At 30.4% G+C, this 23,307-nt stretch overlaps 1 protein-coding gene across 2 annotated transcripts in view; it reads right to left on the minus strand.

Moving 5' to 3' along the window:
- Window positions 1–1,610: 1,610 nt before the first annotated feature.
- Window positions 1,611–23,307, minus strand: part of LOC107455117 (uncharacterized) — a 100,367-nt gene continuing 78,670 nt past the window's right edge. Inside the window, exons 9-11 of one of the 2 annotated variants that reach the window (XM_071188264.2) lie at window positions 21,648–21,848; window positions 11,986–12,181; window positions 1,611–3,973 (exon numbers count right to left, since the gene is read on the minus strand). In XM_071188264.2, the coding sequence (XP_071044365.1) occupies window positions 12,006–12,181; window positions 21,648–21,848 (377 nt within the window). In that variant the 3' untranslated portion in view covers window positions 1,611–3,973; window positions 11,986–12,005. The remainder of the gene's footprint in view (window positions 3,974–11,985; window positions 12,182–21,647; window positions 21,849–23,307) is intronic. The other variant, XM_071188263.2, reaches the window with a different exon arrangement.

Below are 23,307 nucleotides of genomic sequence, written 5' to 3' on the forward strand. Positions count from 1 at the left end.
GTACTTTTATCTGTGAAAAAGAATAGCAAATGCAGATTTTGTTTTGTGAAACATTTTTTACTCATTTAACTTGTTAGTTTCCCCTTAGAGTAGCGTCTATAACATTCAAACAAAATTAAAATATAAATATTCTTTGATTAAAAATTTTCCGAGAACGTTTCGCCTTCATTTCTGTTTTGAAAACAGAAATGTTACACGCGTATATTAAATAGAAATTCATTAGATCTTGCAAGAATATTTTATAGAAACCTTATTAGAAATATAAAAGATAATTATAAAGACACTGAAAATAAAGAATATGTTTGAAGTAAGTTCAAAGAATAAAAAAACTCCATTGTTAAATCTTTTTACAGCAAAAATATTGAGGAATAAAAAATTTGCCACGTTTCCATTTACCTTACATTTGACCCACATATTGAAAGAGTAAAGATATTATTCAATTTTGAAATTTTGCAATTATAGATTGATTGGTTTTCTTTATACTTTCCTTCTTCCCTTCTTTTTCTAATACAAAAAGGAATATTCCTCTTAATTTCTTATTTATTTTTATCTTTAGTAGGAAAGGTTTTGTTCAAAAAAAGTATCCCCTGAGTTATTTCACTTCGTCATTACTCTGAGAAGTATTTCACGATTTCCATGTCCATATGAAATTTTTAAGTCATCAATTGTTATAAGACACATCTATACAAGTTCTATTGACACAATGATGGTAAGACATGCATTTCCTTTAGTCATGGTGTGGTCTTTCTGCAGGTGTTTGAAATAACTATTGTCAAGAATTTTAAAAATGACAGTAACCAAAATAAATAATAAGAGCCCTCCCAAAACGCATTCTGACCGATAACGCAACAATAAGCTGGAAATGCCACCTCGCCTGTGGAAGAGGCAGGAATGATTTCGTTTTCCTTTATCTTTTAGAGAAGGAGTAACAATTTATTTTGTGCCCAGCAAGTTAAATTATGACAAACTGTAAAACTCTCAATAGAAAAACTTCGTCGGAACTTGAAAGAATAATTTGTCCTTGAGAACTTCAGCAAGAGGCGAGAAAGATACCTTTTTAAAATGGTTCAGTAGTTAATCACATATAAATGTTTGAAAAGCAGAGATAGTTTCATTGTGACTAAACTTCCTGTTCAAGGTCACGCATTGAAAACCTTTCCATAGATGCTCCATCATCTTTCCACAAATATTTAATTTTTTTTCTTTTCGGTTTTTAACAGTATTTTTTCACAATAAATTAATATTATAAATGTGTTTTTTTTCTTCCTTTGTTTTAAAAAAGAAAGAAATCTGAAACATTTTCTAAGCGGTTTCAAAAGTTAGATTCCATAAAATTACCAATGAAAAAATTTACACATGCATTAATTTTTTTGTGCACGTTAAATTCAGAGTTTCAAACGGTTGATTAGACTTCCCTTTAACCCTATGAAACAGCATATTACTCATGTAAAAAATATACAATACTTTGTTTTCATACTAATCTTGTGCTATAGACTGGAATACAAAAAATAATTGAACTTCATTTACTCAATCATACTAGGCAAAATTCAATATTTCGTTTAATAATTAATTATCTTTCTTTTATCTTTTTAATAATTATTACTTTCATCTTTTTGTGCACGTTAGATTCAGAGTTTCAAACGGTTGATTAGATTTTCCCTTTAACCCTATGAAACAGCATATTACTCATGTAAAAAATTATACAGTACTTTGTTTCCATAATAATTTTGTGCTATTTTAGTACAAACATAATTTAAATGCTTAGAAGATAATTATTGAACAATTTATCACTAAAGAAAAGTTCAAAGAATTCAACTTCTCTTTTCAAATCTTTATGTTTTTCATTTAATCCAACGTTTCCAGTAAACGGCAAAACATTTACTTTATCATCAAAAGATGGTTCCTTAAATTGAAATACTCTTTCTACTGCTTTTAAATTGGAAGTTGCAGAATTTGATTGACAATTATCCATAGATTCATCCTCACTATCAATTTCATCCACTTCATTTTTTTCTTCTTCCTCCTCACACTCAGATTCTGAATCAGCGTATGTTTCATCATCAAAATCATTCATTATCTTATGGATTTCATCTTGAGTGAGTGGTCTCCCTCTACGTGGCATCTTAAAGATGCGAAAAATTCTTTTAATGTAAAAAGAATAAAAAAATGCAAAACGAAAGTAACAAATTAAAAAATAAAACGTAAATAAAAATTTAATTAGAACATTAAAGCAAAAGCTTAAAAAAATTAACAAAAACGCAAACAAAAAATAAACGTAACTAACAAAGAAATTAATCGAAAAACAATAAACAAGGATTCGCTAAATGTCGCTGAAAAGATCACGAATAAAATGATACTAAACTTTCAAAGGGAATGAAAGAAATTCTCATAGCCCGAAACTCGCCAACTGATAATAACAGAGAAAAATATTTCAGCCAATTCGAATCGAAAGTGAGCACACGTGAAGTCTTTTTTCAACAATAGGAGCAAATTACAGGGGGTTCTTGAAGAAATGACAGGAGCGATGACGGTCTAGTAGAAAAGGGGGAAGAGAACCACCGGTACAACTGTTGATCCAGCGCCGCAATAAAAGAAGTTTTTTCTACCGGTACATATGCTGTACCAGCCGCAACCAAAGGGTTAAGCTTTAACTTGACCCATCATTTTTATTTATGAGCTAAATTCTTTTTGCAAAGTAAACACTAATTTTTGTAAATTGATTTTGATAGCAATCACTAACTGATATCTGTATTCTGCATTTTTAACATCTTATTCAACAAAAATATTAAACAATAAAACAAAATTACAACCAAATAAAATAATGGGGAGAAACAACAGAAGTTATAAAAATCTTATTCTAAATAATCAGTTTCTTGTTTTAAATATTATTCCAAATATTCAGATTAAATACTAAAATTTTTCACCATAGAAAAAACTGTGTAAATAGAATCTATGTTGTAGTTCTTCAAGTTACAATGAAGAATGAGGAGTAAAACAGTAAAAATGAGAATCAATAATTCACAAATTTTTAAAAATCACAAATTATTTATAAGCAGAATGATAATAATAATAAAATATTAACATTTTATTTTGAAACAATGTTTAATTACTGCATTGTAGCAGGGGTCTTTCCAATAATACAATACAAAAGCAGGAATTAGGAAAAAATTTCTTTTGACCAATGTAAAAAATAAAATTTCATTCATAAACAAATCTTTTGAAGAAATATATCCATCAACTAGCAAAGTACATATTTTTAGAATTAACAAATGAATTTTTAGAACCAACATATGAAGCATCACTAATAAATATTTAAGTATGACACAGAAACAATATAAAACTTTGGCAAATCTTGATTGAAATCAATATTAGTAAAGTTGAAATTGGAGCCTTAAAAACCAGTTTATTTGTTGAATGAAATTAAAAGTGGCTTTAATTACTTCTAATAGATAAAATAACCACCAGAAATGCCTTTCTGTTAATTCCAAGTCAAAGAATTCTTTGAGTATATGATAGGAAAAAAATGATATGTAGTACTCTGTATGCTCAGATCATAAAATTGTAGCACTACACATGAAAATAGTGCAAATAAAAAAAATATATAACCTAACGCAATAAAAAACAACACAACTAAAGTAAACACATTGTAACAAAATAAAACAACTTTTTTGTATGGAATGACTTCATATAAAATTAAACAAGCAAAAAAATGTTCTAATGCACAAAAATGAAAGAACATTCAATGATAATGGCCTAAATAACTTATTAGTTTTACAATGAACTCATGTTTTTCAGTACAACATGAAAATAATACAATTTTCTGAAACAGAGAAACTATCTTATATATATAACATTGCACTTTATAGGTTCAACATTTTTTTCAACCACACCAAACATTTATCACATCCACCAAACAAATCAAGGAGTTGACTGAGTTTATAAAAAACTTATCCTTGTACAGGAACTTGCAAAGCTAAAAAGAAACATTAGACACATAAATAGAAGTATATGTGAGCATACATCTGCCTTAATTTAATAATAAGCATCATTCTCAGAGTAGAAAAAAAGAGTTATTACAAAAGTCCAATGTAACAAGCATAGAACAAAAGATTTTTATTTCAATGAATAATTTGCAAAGCATTATCAAAAAGCTATGTATCACCAATATTAAGCGTTTACACCAAGTTTATTAAAACATTACATATATTGTCAATAGAATTTGAAAGAAAACATTTTATTCCTTAGCATTTGGTCATTGTTCCCTTTTAATCCTAACCAACTGCTTTTAAACATTTTGAGTGGAAACATCTGTTGCAGCCATGCTTGCCCTCACACGATATTCCCCAGAGTTCCTAAACCTTTTGTGTTTTTGCATTTCTAATAAAAAAAATAAACTGTTGCCAACAACATCGTTCTCCCCATCCACACACTTTTTTAACTTTCTTTTTTCAATATTTCTCGGTTGATATTATTTTTGATGAAATCAGCTACTAATAATTAGACAAAAATACAGACAAGAATTGTCATTAGCTAAAGCAGTTGCGTTTGACGCAGTAGAATTCTGAAAGTGAAATAAAACTCAGCATTGTGAAAAGAAAAACTTTAACAATTAAATAAAAATGCAAAATAAATATCATTTCGAAACATGGTCGCCAATTGCAAACAAACATATACTAGATGCAAGTATTATAATGATGAAACGATTATGAAAAAAAGCAGAAATTTGACTCATCCTTGAAGTTAAGTAGAGGAAAATGTGGGGAAGGATGGAATTTTTTTCCCCGTTTGCCCAGAGAAACGTCATTTCTTCTGTGACCTTGAAGATCTTTAGATCGAGAGGGGGCAAGGAAGGGAGGAATGTTTTATTTTCTCCTGTAGGTCAGAAAGAATTGTTTTTCTGATAAGCTGCCGTCAATCGAACTCAAAGGAGAGGCATGCTGATTTTGTTTTCTCTTTGATTTACAAAGAGGTGGGGAAAATGCATTGCACATGCACATCAGTGAACAGAAGATGAAAGAGAAATGAAAAAGAAAATTATTTATCCATTTGACACTGATCAACAAAACCATATTTTTCTTTTGAATAAATTCTGATTCTTTAAAAGTGTGGTATCATTTGCAAGTTTTTCTTGATGTGGAATCACATCTGCTTTCGTTAAAAATCATGTTTTTATACAAAAAATAAATAAAAGGAGAATTGTTTATTAATTTAAACATAAGATTATTTTATGAAGCAGATTGCAGTTTTCCTTTTCTGATTTCACTACGTTTGAGCTTTTTTTTCTTTTCTTTTCACAATAAATTTTGTACTCAATAAATTAATTCCTTTTATTCAAAATTGTACCATTAGTTTTTTCTTTTTAATTCCGTTAATCTTATTGATCTTGCCTTGTTCCGGGTTTTAATATTTATGTTAGTGTCTTTTTTAACTATCGTTTTAGTTCGATAATTTTCAAGTGTTGTTTTTATTTAGATTAATACGTTTTCCTTTCATTTTACCGTTCCTTGTCATTTGGGTTCAATAAAACATCGATTAACGACACTTTTTGGTCGATCCAGAAAACCAGGAAATTCAGACATCCGGGATAGCGATGGTCCCGAGCATCCCGGATAATTGGTTCTCTACTGTATTAAGTTATGTTAAATTCCTAGTAAAGTATGAAACCGTCATGCGCTTTTTCTTTTTAAATTTGATTCAATTGCATCTATTTTGAGGGAATGTGATAAATGCAGAGTTTTGCATTATAAGTGCTGTTAGTTAATCTTATGGTTTACTTCAATAAAAAAGCCTTCCTACTATTTGGGAAAGCATAATTTTAACTTGCATGTAACACTTTACAAAACAGGCACACATTTTTGAAAAAAAATTAAATCTATCACTCATCAATCAGTTGACCAATAGGTTGTGGCATCACAGGTGAGCAACTTGTAGAAGTTTCATTCTTGAATGTTATGAATCTTGTTATATATTAAAAAAGAATGTTACATATTTTTCAATATGTAACATGTGTTTCATATTAAAATGTTAAATATTAAAAAAGAAGCAAAAATAAATTAAACTAATTTAATAGTTTCCCTATGCAATGCGAATAAATAGAGGCTAGTTACATTCAAGAAGGTCTGACCAAAAGCTGGAAATTACTATATATTTAACCTTGGTTTAGTTCTTTGTCTTCTGAGTTGGGTTTAAAATAACATATTGAAGCATTAAAACTATATTTCTGTACACAAGATTCCCTCTCTTTTAACAAAGCAAAAATTAAGTACTTTTGCGGACTTTTTTAAAAAAATTAAGGACTTTTTTAAAAAAATTAAGGACTTTTTTAAAAAAATTAAGAACTTTTTTTTAAAAATTAAGGATTTTAAAAATAGTATGATTGTTTATCATCAAATAAATATATACCACCACTGATAGTGCTAATTATTTAACTTTCTTAAAAAAATCAATTATAAAAAAATAATAAAAAACAATTTTATTATAATGAAGTACTGATAAAATTATTTTAATTAACAAGGCTCGCCAAAACCAGACAAGTTTTGCAAACCCGAGTCGGGTTTTTTAAAAACATTTTCAGATTGTTAAGGTTAACGAGATCTATAAAACTTATCTGTATTCCCTTTTTAATCATTTTATTGAAAATGAATTGTAAATTAGGTGCAGAAATTAAAATGTGCAATTTTTTTCACGCATTACAAAAAAGAGAAAATAAAGATATTTGGGAAAAATATTGAAAAAATTATTACAAGTTTTTATATTTTGCTACTAGACATGCATCACATATTCAGTTGTAGGCCAATCTTGGTAAATATTCAGTTGCGCCAAAAAAGCCTTTTTCTCTATTAACAAAATGTTTCTTTATAAGGGTATATATTGAAAAAATTAATACTAAGAAGTTAAATTAGTGTTATGCATGAAAGTAGTTTTCTTAACTATGTCATGTTAAATTAAATCCTATTTCATGTAAAAATGGGTCGTACTAATATTTAAGCACCTTAAATCATTCCACTTTTTTTTCATAAGGCTTAACTTAATATATATTTTTTTAAATTCACTGCAATAAATATTTTAATAACATTTTTATAGAATGAAAATACAATTATGTTTAAGATTTATAATTTTCAAACCAATATGTTTTTTATTAGTTCTCGGTGAAACATATAAATAAAAGGGTATAAAATGATTTTCCATAGGTATCAACGCATTCCTATGGTCGGAAAATTGGTAAGGTTACTTAATTAAGAAATATTAATAAAAAAAATTTCATCATTTATAGATATTTACTTGTAATATTTTTTTTTCATCCTCTATCATTCTTAATATTATTCTCTACTATTATTATGATTTGATATTTTATTTTTATCCTGAATTAATAGTTTCGAAAAAATCTATTGAAAAATTTCATGAAAAACATATTGAAAACAATATGTAACTTAACCTTTTTAAAATAATTCCTCAACAGCAAATGTGTTATATTTACTTTACAATTATTTCCAGCTAAAACTGATATTAGGAATTAACTTTACATAGTATGGGGTGCGATAGTAGATATACCTCCCCGTGGTGCACCCTGGTAACGTCTTTGACGGCTAAAATATCTACTAATTTTGGCATGCGATTCGAAGTAATGGATAGGAAACACTTGATGGAATGTTCGGCTGTACACGGAGACTCCGAGGTGAACAGATATTGAAGTGCTAGGCATCTGCTAATGAGTTATTGACTTTTTTCTCTTATCTATGTTTATTCTTCTTGTTAAGAGTTTGTCGCTGTCTGCCATTAGAAATCAAAAAAAAAAAAAAAAAATTACATAATATTACTAAACAATCTGACGGAAAGCATTTACTAAGTTTAAAACAACCAAAAGTTGAATAGAAATTAAAAAAAAAAAAAAAAAAAAAAAAAAAAAAAAAAAAAAAAACAGTATATTAAGTTGCAATGTTAACTGAGAAAAATGATTATTAAAATCTAAGTTTGAATTTTATTCCAATAGACATTAATAACAAAAAGTTTGGGATCTTCTGAGTAGATTTAAATTTTTATTTAACAATTTGCTTATCTTTAAGAAATAAAAACATTAGCGTAACAATCTAAAACTTTAAAAAAAAAAAACTACAGCAAAACAAGTTATAAATAGTTACCAAAAATTTAACTTTCCTGTTAGGAGCAAATCATGCATTATTTAGTACTCAGGAATAAAAATTTTAAATATTTTTGAAAAAATTCTAAAACCCAATAAATCTCAGGTTTTTGATGTAAAACCTAGGTGGGATGGGATTTTTCAAACCCTGTTTATTACATATCTGTTTAATTTTTAGTACAATCATGAATTATAAAAAATGCTGCTGCTTTTTATAAATTTGCAGTTACTTATTACACACTGAAGTATTATATAAATTTATTTCATTCTTCCAAGGTTTTTGAGAACTAGTTTTTGTTACGGATTCTAGTTCAAAAAAATTTCCTGATACTTCTTTTCGTAGGGTTTTACTTTATTCCTATTAGCAGATGTATTACCAGTAGAGCTTAATTTCTTGAATTCTGTCAATTTTGAAGGTCAGTGTGGATCACCTATTTAAGTGCCTCAGAACTGCTCCCCCCCCTCCAAAAAAGCACTATCTCTTCCATCCGCAGTATCCCCCTTGTCCACACTCTATTCTTTTCTTTTAGAATGTTACTCTTCTCAAAGATAACCATTCGAGGCAGAATACATTAATGAAAGAACCAATATATTAATAAAAGGACATGCTTTCTTCTCCTTGCCTGTAGCCCTCTCCCAGTCTTGTCTCTCTAAAATGCTTTACTCTCGGTGTATGGTCTAATTCTAGGTGATAAAAGAACAACTTTTTATTTTAAAACATTGAACTGAAAAAAAATTTTCTATCAACTATAGTGATATTGAAAAATTAAGCACTTTTAAGAACCTTGTACCAAAATTGAGTACTTTTAAGGGCCCTAATTTTACAAAATAAAAATTAAGCAGTTTTTAGGGACTTTTAAGAACCGTGGGAACCCTGGTACAGTTCAACTCCATTGCGGGTTTGGTCAGCCCCGGGAAAGGAATACCATGGGTACTAGCCAAAAGTACTCAATTAGAAGGGCATTAGTTCATCTTAAATGCTATGTTTCTTTTTAAAAATTTACTTTGAAATTGTATTGAATTATAATTAAAGTTGCTAGTGTTAATATCCTAAAACATAAATGAAGTTTAAATAAATAAATCAATTGCTATGAAATGTATAATGTGCACACAATAATGCTATTTAATTCCTTCTGAAGAAATACTGTTTTCACGCACATTCAACTGAACATTTTTCAACTCCTCACTTTTTCACATTCTAAATACTAAAATGGTGAAATGTGTCAAAGACACGTAGTCCTCCCTGCTCCTTTACTATAACTAACTCTTTAAAAAAACAACACTGGTTAGGAGCTAAAATGGATAAGAAATTCTTATTAAACTGACAATGTATTGTGTCCTCTTCTTAACTAAAAAAAAAGAAATACCATTCTAGCTAATGAAACATTGAATTTTTTTCCATCTACTTAACGCAATTAAGCGTGGACTAGCAACCATAGTTAATGATTCTCGCTAAGGTATTTAACATTTGTTACATATAAAATAATTTGGTTCCACTAGATTTTATTCATTCATATAAGTGGATTATCCAATTATCTGTTTATCAGTAAAGTGGCGATAACTGTAATAAAAAAATTTTACATTATTTTTACGAAACCTCTTTTTTACAATGTAGCACATTAATATAAATATCCAGCCTTTCACAAAACATTTAATATTAACACCTGAAGTAAGAAAAACAAAACAAACATTTTTAAAGCATACTTTCAAGTAGAAAAATGAATTTTTGAAGTGGCAGCTCAAATTATTTTTTATTTAATGTATTTCATTTATCTACTTTATCACCATTTTATTTTTTTAAAAAATTAGATTTAATATGGTATAACAGTGATTGATTAGTTATATTTTTGCTTTGTCGCTAGATTCTGCATAAATGCACACAAAAAAGCAAATTCGTATAATTTAGATCTAATGGTTAAATTTTTACATACTAGGACTCAATCTTAATGGTAGGATGGCATAACCTTAATTATGCCAATTAAATTGGGCAGATGAAAATATAAATTACAAAATCATTAAAAAAATGGCTTTTTCTGTATGAATATGCCTTCTTTTGACAGATTTGGTAATTTATCCCTCAAAATGTGAACAGCAGTCACAATCTAGAAAATATAATCTCAATAGTTTAGCAGGGATGCCAACTGCTCCTCTTTCAGCAATCTACTTAAAAGAGTGGTAGACTCATTAGCTTTTCATTAATTCTGCCAACATTTTCAAAATTCCTACTATGAGAATGCAGACGCTAGGTAGCTTTTTCGTTCAGATTTATTCATATGTACTGGTGGAAAAATAGCATTAAATTAAATTTTCTAAACTATGAATCACACATTCATACCTGCCTATTTGATAAAAACAAAGATAGGTTCACAATGAATATCACACCTTTAAAGTGACTAATTCAAGAAAAAACTTCTTACAAGAATCACGATATCGGATTTCTAAATCACGGGAATAGGAATCGCGGTGCACGATTTTTAAATTGCGTGAATACGACTTGCAACATGTAACTTTTAAATCAAGTATGTACGAAAACCAATGCTTGATATTGAAATCATGAGAACAAGAATTGTTATGAGCAGATTCCAGAGCAGTTCCGAAGATTCAAAATAAAATTCGCCAAACCAGGAGCACCTAATTGGAGGAAGCATCATAAGTATGTAAACATCTCAATAACGGGATTTAGCAAGAGTTTCAAAATTTAGTCGGATTATAATTAGTCAGATCATAGGTTTTGATTCGTGGAAATCTGCAAATCAATGGTCTTGAGATATGCGAAATTCTGCCAAATTCATGGAAAAATCACATGCACTGTTTCTAGTTTTTAGATCTGCCCTAGGTTGAAAGAAAATCAGTATCAGGAGAGATAATAGAATGCCAAGAAAAACAGAACATTTTGACCTAAAATCGTATGTTTAGAACAAGGCTAAAAAATTTAAACAAATGTGATTTAATCAGAACAGTTAGCAGCTATGCACATTATAATATAATCTTTGCTACTACTAAAACAGTTTTTTCTGTAAAACAGTGCAAGTTGGCTCACTAGTTTAGGCAGTTGAAAATTTGGGCCCCTTAATGTTTATTTCAAACTATTTGAATAATACTTTTTAAATTTTGGATTTTGTCATTTAAAATTAAATAGATTGATAAAACAAATTGCACGTCTTTGAATTAAAAAATCTTTCAGCTATTAGTAAATTAAATATTTTGAAATAATAATTATAAAAATTACTTTTTCAGATGAAATTATCTTAGGATATAATTGTGTACAAAAAAAATTTTTATTTACCTCATTTAGTTCCACAGATATAAGGAAGCAAGCAAAAAAAGAGATTAATATTGAGCATAAACTATTGGAACTTAATTTTCCAGACTCCCTCATTTTGAAGGCAAAAAATCTAAATCTGTCAACAACAAAAAAATTTTTATTCAGAAAAAGATTTTTGTGTCGTAGCTTAAATATTGACGGCACAATTCAAATAATATATTTAAAGTTAAGCCTTCGAGTCATTGAGAATAAGTCTGATCAAAAGGTTGTTCAGGGTGTTCATTTTTTTTTCTATTTTTATTTTAACAATGTAACCTAGAAACTCTTCTTCATAGTTTTCTCATATGGTTTAAAAGAGATACTGATCTCTGTAAATTAAAAAACATGCAAAACTGAAATTATACTTCAGTTTAAAAATGTAACTGTTACGTAGTTACGTGAACTCAGCATTTATATGCTACTTTTCTATTTATTAAAAGCACAAAGTAAAAAAGTTGTCAAAATATGCAAGTTTTGTAACGTGAATAATTTTATAACATATAACAATATTGATTATGTAACAAATGATATTAAAAAGAGTTACCTGCGTTGCAGTTAAAATTTTCACTTAATAGAGGCGATTTTTTCCACAGGTACGCCGTCGAAGATCAGTTTTACCACTTCATTTATATACATTTTTCTCCCTCCTTCTGTCTCTATTCTTCCAGGATAAGATTGGAGTTCTGCAGGATTTGTGAGTTCATACTTAACTCTTTCTTCTTCAGTCATTCTTTCTTTATCTGAAAACAAAAAAAATCTGTCATTATTTTAAAGTCATTTACTAAACTACATTTTAATTGGTAGAGTAAAACATTCCTGCAAGAGTGCGGTGTAAGTCAAGAGCATCACGGATGTTAAGGTTCCAAAATTTCATGACAAATATCATAATTGTGCCAATGTCGTCAGATTGTGGGATTGGGCACTAATTACCTTTACTTCCCAGGCTAGTTTGGCTCCCCAGACAGCTTGAAGCTGGCGAGCTTCAAGTTCTATAGAAGATTAAATCCCAGGCCTTGACAAACAGCTCGTTACCATTAACACCAGAGTCATCCTGTCCCAATAAACAGAATCAGTTATCATAAAATAACTTTTATCTTTGTTAACAGTATAAAGTATAACTCACTGCATTTTAAAGGGTGTCCCAAAATTCATGAAAGATTAGAATGCGGCCAATGATAAAAAGGGAGGGGCAGACGATAGTTCAATGTTATTAAATATGGGGTGCATTGGTTATGTCACTTCTTGGTAATATAATTTTTTGTTTAGAAATCAGAATTAACCCCTACATCATGCTGTTGTTAAATGTCCAAAAAAGTCCCATTTTTGCTTCCTCTTAGATAAGCTACAGATGTTGCATCATTTGGGCAATGATTTTCCAAAAAGGGAATATTCTTTATAATAATTGAGTAATTACTTGAAAGGACAGTGAAGATTTCCTTTTCATTTGCTTAAATAGCACTGTGTGCTTCATGTACATTGTTTGTAGGACATTGTGAGTATACAATAAATAATTTTCAACTTATATTTCAATAAATCTTTATTTGCTTGCATTGCTCTTGTATTCCTTACTTCAAGTAACGACACACATAATCCAAGTTATTGGGTTTTTCTCCAATGCTCTAATGTATATTACAAGCCTTTAACCACCTACAGCTTGAAGAAGAAAACAAAATGTTGTATCGGTTGAATTTAAGCTACCATTACGTATAAGGGCAATTTTTCAACCATCATTTTCCAGGTGGCCACTCAAACTAGGTTTCAAATTTCCCTGATTTTTCCAAGAAAAGCTCTTATAAATTAAAGGTCAGAGTGTCTTTATTTTTCCCTCATAAAATGTAAGATGGGTACAAGAAAAGTGTTATTATAATTCTGCTCATTAAACAACAGCATTCTGCTCATTAAATAATAAATTCTTTTTAGTACATTGCTTGTATATACATCATCAATAGGTCATCATAAATGCTCAAAACTGTGAGGTTTGTCATAGATCTACATAACATCATCCTTAATTAAAAAAAAATAACTCTACTTTTTTAACATACAAAACATCATTCTTTTCTAAAATAAGAGCTCTACACCGTTTTTCATGTTTATTAATGTCTACTACTTTCTTTAACTGATACTTGAAAAACATGCATAAACCTTACATAATAATTAAGTTTGTTAAAGCTAAATTATTTCATAAGGTACCATTAGCGAAAATGTCTACAGTAATAATATATTAATAGGCTGCCATAAATGCTTAAAATAATGACATACATCGCAGAACACAGACCTGCCAACCTTAGAAAATAAAAAAGCAGGAGACTCTTTCTGTATCACGACATAGCGCAATATTGAAAATTAAACCTGATTCACACTTCCTACAAGAAGTTTATTTCAAAATATATTATTTACATTACATAAAATAGACCACAATAAGATTCTGACACTGACTAATAAAGATACGTGTTCTTACTATAAAATATAAGGTTTTATAGAATTATATTAAAACATATCTTTTGATTTTTTCAAATTTAGGAAGAAGTTCAAAACTAACAAAATATGTCAATAATGAATACAATGCTTTATAAATGCATTTCTTAATTTTTTTTTAACTGCTACTGTTTTAAAACTGCAGATGTTGCTGATTTAGCATTATTTTTTAAAAAAAACTGGCATCTATAGAAAGTAAAAAAACATTTTGCCTAATGGTGTCCAAGATATCTCCGATTTTGCCATTTCATTGGTTATTGCTGCTGTTTTGGTTCACACTCACCATAATTTTTAGTGATGTTACGGGGCAAAGTTTTTCTAAATAAATGCCCAGCATGATCTGAAGCACAAGTTGGGAAGGAAATTGCACAAATTGTTGTTTTTTTCCTCTATCTTGCACTAAATAGAAAAAAGCAGGAGAAAACACCCTGAAGGCCTGAGGGCGAAGATTTGAGACAAAAGCAGGAGACTCCTGCTAAAAGCAGGAGAGTTGGCAGGTCTGAGAACAATATATATTTGGTGTAAAATCATTTAAGTTCATGCCCTGCATTAGAATTTATATCCAAGTGTGTGATGAAGTTTTATATGCTGTTAATGTTTCAATCCTTCTATAGGTATATACATAATTTGATATTTAACACTGTATAGTTGTAAATTGTAAAACGACGGACCAGGTAAAATTAATTACCAAAATAAAAAAAGAGAAAGAAAAAAATATATTGTAAAATTTAAACCCTGACAAATTAAGAATCTTAAGAACATTTATTCTGCAAATAATATATTGAACAATTAACAATACTGGATATTAATTGATTTCACAAAATATAAACTTGAATTGAAATTTTTAACAGTAAACAAGTTGAAAATAAGATAGCAGCAAATTATTTAGTTAATTAAACATGAAAACGATTTCAGACAGTTCAGCACAACTAATGACAACAAAACATAAAAACGACTCACCTCGTAAATTAATATAGCTAATAGCTATCGATAAATAACAATTTTGAATGTATCATCGTAATATCTTTGGGAGCTGGTCCCGAAAAGAAAATTATAACCATCTACAACACATCGAATTCGTAATAATTTGCTCCGTGACGAAAAACAAAGTAAAAGTAAAGGTTCGAAAATGAAACTTACTACTGCGCAGACTCAAACAAAAATTGTGCTGACATCTCTGAATTTGAATTAAACAAAATAAAATGATATATGATGAATTGATGCTGCTAGCGTTTAAAGTTACAATTAAGAATTAAAAAATACTATATTCAGATTGAAAATTAAATAGCAATGAATAATAAATTTTTTAAAACTAAACATCCTGCCGGCCAAGGCGGTGGAGGAGTCAGTTCTTGGGTAATGGGCAGATTTTTGTAATGGGTCTGGTGAATTGTCCATTGGAAGTCTTGACTTCTACGACCCGGACCAGTCCGTCACTGCCAGGAAAAGTCCTTACTATTCGGGCTGAAGTCCATTTTAAAGGTGTGGAGATCGAGTCAGTTTTTAAGAGAACTAAGTCCCCAACGGCAACATTCGTTGATGTACCAGTCCACTTAGATTTAGTTTGTAGAGTTTGGAGATAATCTTTACTCCATTTGTTCCAAAATTGAGCACGAAGTTTTTGAATTAAAAACCATCTAGACTTGAGACACATGGATGGTGATGGGTCTCTCTCAGGCAATGAAAGAAGTGGAGCACCCACAATAAAATGTCCAGGGGTAAGAGCCTCTAGATCACTTATTTCTGAGGTTAAGGGACATAACGGTCGAGAATTGAGGCAAGCCTCAATTTGGCACAAGAGCGTAGCCAGTTCTTCGAAATTTAGTATAGCTGAGCCGCATACTTTTAGCAGATGTCTCTTGGTTGATTTAATATTAGACTCCCAGAGTCCGCCAAAATGAGGTGTTGCAGGAGGAATAAAGTGCCAAGAGATTTGAAGATTGCTGGAAAAATCTTGAACTGAATTGTCTCGAACAATTTTGTACAGAGACTTCAAATAGTTACTGGCTCCTTTAAAATTTGTGGCATTATCACTGTATACATCAGATGGCAACCCTCGTCTAGCAATAAATCGACGAAAGGATGCTAGGAAGGTTTCTGTTGACAAATCAGAGACAAGTTCCAAGTGGACAGCCTTCGTAGCAAAACAAATGAAAAGTGCAATGTACGACTTTAAGGTGACTTTAGATCTTGGTAAATTTGGTTTGGTTGAAATTGGACCTGCAAAGTCCAACCCAACACGTTGGAAAGGTTTAGATGGAATAACTCGATCACGTGGCAAATCGGCCATGAGCTGGCTTGAAGAAACAGCATTTACCTTTAAACAAGTTATACAGCCTCTGAGGATCTTTCTTACTGTGTTTCTCCCAGCTGGAAACCAAAATTTTTGCCGAATTAAAGATAAAACTACAGAAATGCCAGAATGTAACGAAAGCTTATGATAATATTCTATAATAAGCGTGACAAAATGATGACTTTTCGGCAAAAGAATAGGATGTTTAGCCGACAGCGGCAGATTTGAATTTTTGAGTCTCCCACCAATTCTTAAGACCTTGTCAGAATCTAGAAAAGGTGAAAGGGTTATTATTTTAGAGTTTCTTGGAACACAGCCTTTATTTTTGATTGACTTAATTTCAGCACTGAATTCCACCCTTTGAATTTCTTTAATAATTGCGATAAGAGCATTATCCAGTTCACAAACCTGAAGGCAACCGTTTATCCGATTTTCCGAATTTCTCGAGTTGAACACGAATCTTTTACACCAAGCAATCACTCTTATTAATTTGCTGAATGATGAATATTTTTGAGTTAACTCTTGCATCGAATTACTTTCAACTGCTGAGGCATGTATTAAAGTGTCAGGGTTGGAAGTGTGAACAGAGTTTGGTTTAACCTCTTCAGTGAATGCTGATTTTGCATTAGATAGCCACTCCGGGCCCTGCCACCAAAGTTCCAAGTCCATAAGCTTCTTTGGAAAAATTCCTCGAGTGGCGCAGTCGGCAGGATTGGTAATACCAGCCACATGGTTCCAGTCGCCAATATTAGTAAGTGATGTTATGGCTGCAACTCTATTTTTTACGAACTGATCCTTTAAAGAGTCTGATCGAATCCAACTCAGAACGATTTCTGAATCCGACCATAAGAACACTTGCTTCCAAAATTGATCTATCGAAATTTGAAGATTACTATACAATTTTGCTAGCAAATGAGCTGCACACAGTTCGAGGCGAGGTAGTGATACTGTTTTCAAAGGGGCGACCCTGGTTTTTGCTGCCACTATGTTCACTGAAGCTCTATTTTCGTTGTCCACTACTTTCAAATAAAAAACAGCTGAATATGCTTTGAGTGAGGCGTCGCAAAATCCGTGTAACTGGGCATCAATGATTATATTATTTATAGAGATCAGTCTTCTTTGAATTGCTATTTCCTTTAGAGCTTGTTTTTCAGCCTGGAAGGTTTTCCAGACACATAAGAGTTCTTCGGTTAAAGGTTCGTCCCAAGTTAATTTATTTTTCCATAGGCTTTGCATCAAAATTTTTAAGATGATTGTGGCAGGTGAAAGAAAGCCCAGGGGATCAAAAATCCTAGCTATGACAGAAAGCAGTTCTCTTTTTGAGGTAACTATCTCTGGAAATGAAATGTTCACCTGAAAAGTATCTTGTTGTGTATTCCAATACAGTCCTAAGACCTTCTGACATCGATTTTCTTCTATAGTAACATTGTGCTGCTGTGCAAGAGAGTCTTTGGAAAGATCTGATAGAACCTCTGGACAGTTAGACGACCATTTTCTGAGATTGAAACCTCCTCGTTGCAAAAGTGATTTTAAGTTTGAAACTAGATTTTTGGCATTGGGGATGGAATCTGTACCTGATAACAGATCATCAACATAAAATTCTTCCTTAAGAACTCTTGAAGCATCAGGAAAAGCTTTCTCTTCGTCCTTAGCGAGTTGTTGAAGTGTTTTTACAGCAAGATAGGGAGCACAGGCTGTTCCATAGGTGACAGTTAATAATCTGTATATCTGGATTTCTTCTTCAGGTTTGAACCTCCAGAGTATTCGTTGGTAATCAGCATCCTCTTCATGAATACGAATTTGGCGAAACATTTTCTCGATGTCAGCAGTAAATGCAACTTTGAAAGTTCTAAATTTTAGTAATAGAGAAAATAATTCGGGCTGCAAACGAGGACCTGCATGCAATGCATTGTTGAGAGAATTCCCTGAAGAATCCTTAGCTGACGCATCGAAGACCACTCTTAGTTTGGTTGTGTTGCTGTCTTCTTTAATAACGAAATGATGAGGTAGATAAAATGTTGATTCCTTAATCAGTTCGTCGGAAGGAACTCTTTCCATATGACCTAATTGAAGATATTCCGACATGAAAGTTGTGTACTGATGTTCAAGTTCATTATTCTTACTTAGTTTTCTTTCAATGTAGTTGAATCTTTTACTAGCTTGAGTAGCTGAGTCACCAAATTCTATAGAATGTTTGAAAGGTATTCTCACAATATACCGTCCAGATGGATCTCTAGCAACCGTTTTTTCGTAAAATGCTTCACAATCTATATCATTCTTTGATTTCAGTTCAGCTTGAGGTAAAGATTCGAGCTCCCAGAATTTTGCCAACTGACAATCCAAAGATGAGGTAAGATGACAGTTCACAAAGGAGTTTTCCTTATTGGAGTTTGAGAACACTCTTCCTGATAATAGCCAGCCTAGATGAGAATTGAGTGCAGCTGGAGTACCTTTCTTCCCTAAAATTGGTTCTCCAATTAGCAAGTCAGCGTATAAGTCGGCTCCTAACAGAATGTCTATTGGACCAGTTGCATGAAATGTTGGATCTGCAAGCATTAGACCATGCAGGTGTGGCCAGTTGCATGAAGAAAATGTGAAGTTCGGTAAATCACTTGTTATGCAGTCTACAATTAAAGCTTTACAGCAAAAAATGTTCTCATTAAAATGTGGAGAAAAGACCAAAGATACTTCAGATAAAGAAGATTTTACTAGCGTATTATTAATTCCTGAAATCGAATGATTTGTAACAGTCTTTGATAATTGCAGTCTTTTAACACAGTTTTTGCTCACTAGAGATTTCTGACTGCCGTTGTCAATCAGCGCTCGGCAATTAACGAAATGCCCCTCAGCATTTTTAACCTTTATTAAAGCTGTTGATAATAAAGTATGTTCCTCACTTTTAAAGTTTTGTTGACAAGTTGTGCTGAGCTGAATATTATCCCTAGCTTCAACTAAATTTTCAGATCTGGCTGCAGTATTAGCAAATGAATTTGAATTTTGCCTAACTGAATTGTAAAAATTAGAATTTATAGGGTAAAATCGATGCAGTGAAGTGTGATGTCTTTTTTGACAAGATTTACAAGTAGAGTTCGAAGAACAAGAATTCGGAAAATGACCCTTCCTTAAACAATTAGCACAAATTTTGTGGCTTTTTATGAGATTCCACCTGTCATCGATGGTCATTTTACCATAAATAGGACATTTAAAAATTGGATGACTTTCACTGCATGTAAAACATGAATTTTCTTTTTTATTCAGAACAATATTGTTAACGAATGCTTTCTTAGGAATCGAATTTTGTTTTATTTCCGTTTGCATTCCATCTTTACAAGATAAACCTTTCGCCTGTTGCTCTAAAAATTTAGCCAAATCAGAAAATTTTGGAAAATCTTGATTTGTCAAACTTAGTTCCCATCTTTGCCTAAGTGTTTCGTCTAATTTACCCAAAATAAAATGAATTAAAATTAAATCGACAAACGAGTTTACTTCTAAACCTAAAGTTAATAAAATTCGCGTAACTTCGTTACAAGTGTCTAAAATTTCAAAAATAGACTTAGCTGAATTCGGTTTCATAGACTTTAATCGAAATAATTTGGAAATTTGAGCAAACGCTAATTCTCTTTTATTATCAAATCTTGAATTTAAAGTTTCCCAAGCATGCTTATAATTTTCTTCGGTAAGTGAAAAACCTGAAATTAATTTAAGAGCGGATCCCTTTACGCTAGCGTATAAATACTGAAATTTCTGAAGTTCCGTTAAATCAGAATTTTTATCGATAGACGTCAAAAATAATTCTTTAAATGACAACCATTTCTCGCTTTCACCAAAAAACGTTGGTAATTCAAATTTTGGGAGCCTTAAACAAGTTTCTGAAAGTTTCGATTTATTATTACTAACATTAGCGTCATTATTACTACATACTTCCGTTTTACTCTTTGAAAATTCACGAGCAATTTTGATTTTTAATAAATCAATTTTAGATGCGATTTCATCAAATTCATTTGAATTCGTTTCAAATTCATCTTCTTTACATTGTAACATAATATCGTTATGTATGCTGTTTAATTCAGACCAAATTTCGTTAATTTGTTCTTTAAATACTTCTAACTCTGCGACATCAATAGAAACAACATCAAATTTCGGAAGAAGAATGTTTGAAATTCTAGTAATTTTCCCCTTTAACACACTACGCTTCTTTTTTAACATATCCATATCGAAATCGAAAATACGAAATGCTAATCAAAACAAACAAAAGACTCAGCGTCGTTTCCGGTACGAAATCAAAAGCACGAAAATGCAAATTCTCACGACAAAACAATAGCTCAGTGGCCGTCTCCCGTCTCGACGAGACCAAAAAATGTATAGTTGTAAATTGTAAAACGACGGACCAGGTAAAATTAATTACCAAAATAAAAAAAGAGAAAGAAAAAAATATATTGTAAAATTTAAACCCTGACAAATTAAGAATCTTAAGAACATTTATTCTGCAAATAATATATTGAACAATTAACAATACTGGATATTAATTGATTTCACAAAATATAAACTTGAATTGAAATTTTTAACAGTAAACAAGTTGAAAATAAGATAGCAGCAAATTATTTAGTTAATTAAACATGAAAACGATTTCAGACAGTTCAGCACAACTAATGACAACAAAACATAAAAACGACTCACCTCGTAAATTAATATAGCTAATAGCTATCGATAAATAACAATTTTGAATGTATCATCGTAATATCTTTGGGAGCTGGTCCCGAAAAGAAAATTATAACCATCTACAACACATCGAATTCGTAATAATTTGCTCCGTGACGAAAAACAAAGTAAAGGTTCGAAAATGAAACTTACTACTGCGCAGACTCAAACAAAAATTGTGCTGACATCTCTGAATTTGAATTAAACAAAATAAAATGATATATGATGAATTGATGCTGCTAGCGTTTAAAGTTACAATTAAGAATTAAAAAATACTATATTCAGATTGAAAATTAAATAGCAATGAATAATAAATTTTTTAAAACTAAACAAACACATTAAAGTTAAATTTTTTGCAAATTCGTTTTGCTAAGTGAAATTTACTCATTATATATTTTTTAATTTAACAACAGAGAGTTGTTTGCCTGTCTTGATAATAATTTTGCTCCTAGGACAGCCTGAGTGCTACCTTCATGTCTGTAACTGCACACCTCATTTCTCCTTAAGTCAATGAAATACAAGTAAAAAAAATTTGAAAATTATGGATACAAGAGAAGAATCTTAAATACTTTAACTAAAAATCAGAGTACCATGAAGTAACATCATTAAAAGAGCAAAACAAGATTTGATTATTACAAAATAAAATTCATTTAGCAAAAAGCAATATTTTTAGACATTACATTTTTTTCATTAGTCAACTCCTATAACTATTTAATGAAATTGTCATTTTAAGCAATTACTTTTTACTCTCCCACAAAAAAATCTTCGGCAAATTGGAGTCTCGAATTTGTGGCAGCAGATAAAACCTTCCTCTTGAAGGTCTTCTATACTATTTTCAAATTCAGTCCTTGGAAGAGGATATGCTGATGTAGGAACCGGTCTATATTTTCTTGAGGAAAAGTTCTTCTCCATCATGTTACATACTTGAACGGAGAAGTCTTCTGAAATAAAATAATAAATTAATTAATGTTCATTTTTTACATAAATATTGAACAATTTTACTTTTTTTTACTTTTATAGATAGAGGAGGAAATAAGTTGTAGCCTTGGCCTCCCAAAAGGAAATAGAGGCATACTTTTGGTTTAAAAGCGCATTTTAAACTGAAACAATGCAGAGTTCGAAAACATACAATTAAACTGTTTAAAAAAAGACAAAAACATTGATTAAATAAAAATTTACATTTGGTGATTCCAATACTTCAAAACAAGAGCAAACTATGTAATTATAAGAAATGATGGTACAATCAAAGGCAAAAGACAGAGTGTGTTAAAAAGCACGCAAAAGCGTTGCACTATATTCACTGTCACTGCTATAGTATTGTAATTTTCTATCAGCATTACTAATCTAATTCTCACCCTTATTCATTACGAGGACATGTTATATTGAAAATTCTTTTGTGGGTCTAAATAAGCATTATCTGTGATAAGCATTCAATCAAATCAAAAATCAATATATGGGTTCAGAGAGGTAGCAGTAGCTGAAATATTAAGAGTACTTTTTTAAGAATTAAACATGCTGAACTGATAAAGATAAATTGGGAATAAAGGCAAAAATTGAAACCTACCTAAAACATTAATACAAATGAAAATTAGAGAATGACCCATCAATAAATTTTTCAACTTTTAATGTAAAACTTTTATTGTTTATTGAATTGTTACCAATGTTCTAAAATTAGGACAAAATGCAGGAGTGATCCTTACACGAATTCATTCTAAAACTTAAATTCTAATTGAAGATTAAATATTTGAGAGTATTTCAAGAATATATTTGTCTTTAACCGAAGTTTCAATTAAAGATGGATATTTAAATTATTTTAAACTGCAGTCTTTGCAGAATTTCATTGCTACAATTTCAATCTGCTAAATTTTAAAGATTTTGTGTGAAAATATAAACACTTTATAAAGTTTTGGAGCAATTTATCTATACGATTATTAAAAATAAAGAAAAGTTCAAAAAAAATAAATTCTTCTAGATGGTCATTTATTTTCAGCTGTCCTAAAAATTGGGCAATGGTACAATTCACTGTTATACAATACCTACCAGTTAGTAATAAAGATGTTTATTTTCTTTAAGCATCTAAATATTTATATTTCATAGTCTATATTTAAGACACAGGCTCCTAACAATTTGTCTGACAGCTTTACCTAAGATGCTATAGTTATTATAAGTAATCAAAATGCTTGAGGTTTTTGCTTATCTTTAAAAGTTTGAAAAAAGAATGATTACTTTTTCCTAACAGCTGCATTTTAGGAAAAGGCAGAGAAATTTAAATTTTAGGTAAAAAATCAAACTTTTTGAAAATAAAGCAGCATTTTTTTGGAAAGGAATCAAAAAACATGAAAATTCCCAAAAAAGCAGAAAAATTTTAATCCAGAGTCATTGAGTACCTTTTCAAGGGTA

The sequence above is a fragment of the Parasteatoda tepidariorum genome, chromosome 12, assembly GCF_982258835.1.
Source record: "Parasteatoda tepidariorum strain Cologne lab strain chromosome 12, Ptep-v5.0, whole genome shotgun sequence".
NCBI classification, from domain to species: Eukaryota; Metazoa; Arthropoda; class Arachnida; order Araneae; family Theridiidae; genus Parasteatoda; species Parasteatoda tepidariorum.